Source organism: Bombina bombina, chromosome 3 (genome assembly GCF_027579735.1).
Source record: "Bombina bombina isolate aBomBom1 chromosome 3, aBomBom1.pri, whole genome shotgun sequence".
Taxonomy (NCBI): Eukaryota; Metazoa; Chordata; class Amphibia; order Anura; family Bombinatoridae; genus Bombina; species Bombina bombina.
In genome coordinates, this window is record NC_069501.1 from 1,121,472,328 (window position 1) to 1,121,474,050 (window position 1,723).

General features: G+C 32.6%; 1 protein-coding gene across 1 annotated transcript in view; it reads left to right on the forward strand.

The window, feature by feature from the left end:
- The window catches only part of CDX2 (caudal type homeobox 2), a 6,856-nt gene extending 5,473 nt beyond the window's left edge, over positions 1-1,383 (forward strand). The window contains exons 2-3 of the mRNA XM_053708484.1: positions 1-19; positions 712-1,383. The exon at positions 1-19 is cut by the window's left edge and continues 127 nt beyond it. Coding sequence (XP_053564459.1) covers positions 1-19; positions 712-891 — 199 coding nt within the window. The 3' untranslated portion in view covers positions 892-1,383. The remainder of the gene's footprint in view (positions 20-711) is intronic.
- Positions 1,384-1,723: the final 340 nt, after the last annotated feature.

Consider the following 1,723-nt stretch of genomic DNA (forward strand, 5'->3'; position numbering starts at 1 on the left):
TGGCCTCTCAGAAAGACAGGTATGGCCATAGATGGGATTAATCCTACACTATATGCACAACTGACCTTCTGCAGCGACCATGAACTCCCCAAATAGGGCTGAAGCTGTCTGTAAAGAATGACATCAAAACCACATTAATCTAGGAGGGTTTAGAATGTGTGAATGAGCTCTTTATCCAGCATGTTTACACTTACATCATTGTGTGCATTTCTTAGTGAAGAATGTATAATTCCTTACAATATTTACTTTGCTCTGGACCTTGTTTTAGTCATTTTCACATCACTGTTTGAGGAAAATTAGTATTTAAAGAAGAAATAAACCCTTAACTGAGAACTTCAAAAAGTACAATATTTATTAATGCACATTTATTTCTCCTATTAACAATTCATGTTATATTTAAAGCCAAACACACAGAGGCAGTGGAAGCATATTTAAATATTTTATTTCGAAAACATTATGAGTGCCATGTAAAATTCTAAGCCTAGCACAAATAATGATGTAGAAATACGAGCTTTATAAAACATGGTTCAAGAGGCATTGTGCTGTGTCAAAAAATATATCAAGCCCTTTAAGTAAAACTACTGTACTATAATTAATACTATCTTTTGGGTTCAACAAAGACACTAATATTGTTATTGTCACTTATATATGAATAATAAACACGTTTATTTCTGGTGCACTTTTTTTACTTTGTTCTTCTTAAATCTTCAGGTGAAGATTTGGTTCCAAAACAGACGAGCAAAGGAAAGGAAGATCACCAAAAAAAGGATCCAGCAGAACCAAACAGGCCACCCATGTCCTGATTCTTTAAGTCCAGTGTCCAATATGGGCCATATGATGCAGGTTCCTGCCAGTCACGTGGGTGTACTGCAAAACCCTGTCACACAATGACACCAAGGAGTTTACTGTTTGACTGTAAAACTGCTGAAACTCAACTCGGGGCATAGATTTCAGGCCCCCATAGGCCAGCACTGTCATAGACAAATTGTCAGCTTGGATGGGAGATATAGATGAAGGAAATCTCTAACCACTTGATTCATATAGGATCTGAAACATTATTCATAAAAAATGGGGATATTCATACTATGAACACAAATATGAAATATTCTATTTGAATTATTTTGGAAAACATTTTTCCAAATGCAAGGAAAGACTGCTACAGATCTTCAAAATAAGGTGGTTACCTGACTGTATTATATTTTATAAACAGAATGGCAAAGTGACTTTTTAAGTGATATGACTCAGGGATTGATTATTTTGGTAGAAAGAAAAATATCTTGTTAATAATATACAACTGCTGTTTACTTTTTTTTTTGTGCCAAGCAAGATAGATACTTGCTTCCTAATATTGAATATTTTAGCTCCAGATGTGTTTTCTAACATAAAAAATATATATGATCATAGATGTCTTAATGCACAAATGCACAGGTATCTATCTTAAATATTATCTGGTATGCTTTTTTATATTTTAAATTATTTAATTTGTTGAAGATGAGGAAATAATTTTTCTGATCGGTTTAATGTACTTGCAAGAAATGTATCTTTGAAATATGTCAGTGTCATATGCTTATTTAAAAATATTGGGAAACAGCTAAAAATTATATAGCTATCTCAACACACTCCAAACACTTGTTTACTCTTGTGAAAGGCATACAGTTTTGATTAAATTCAATTTTTTTTTAATGTAATTTAGTTATGCAGTTTTCAGCAACAATGTTAAAGC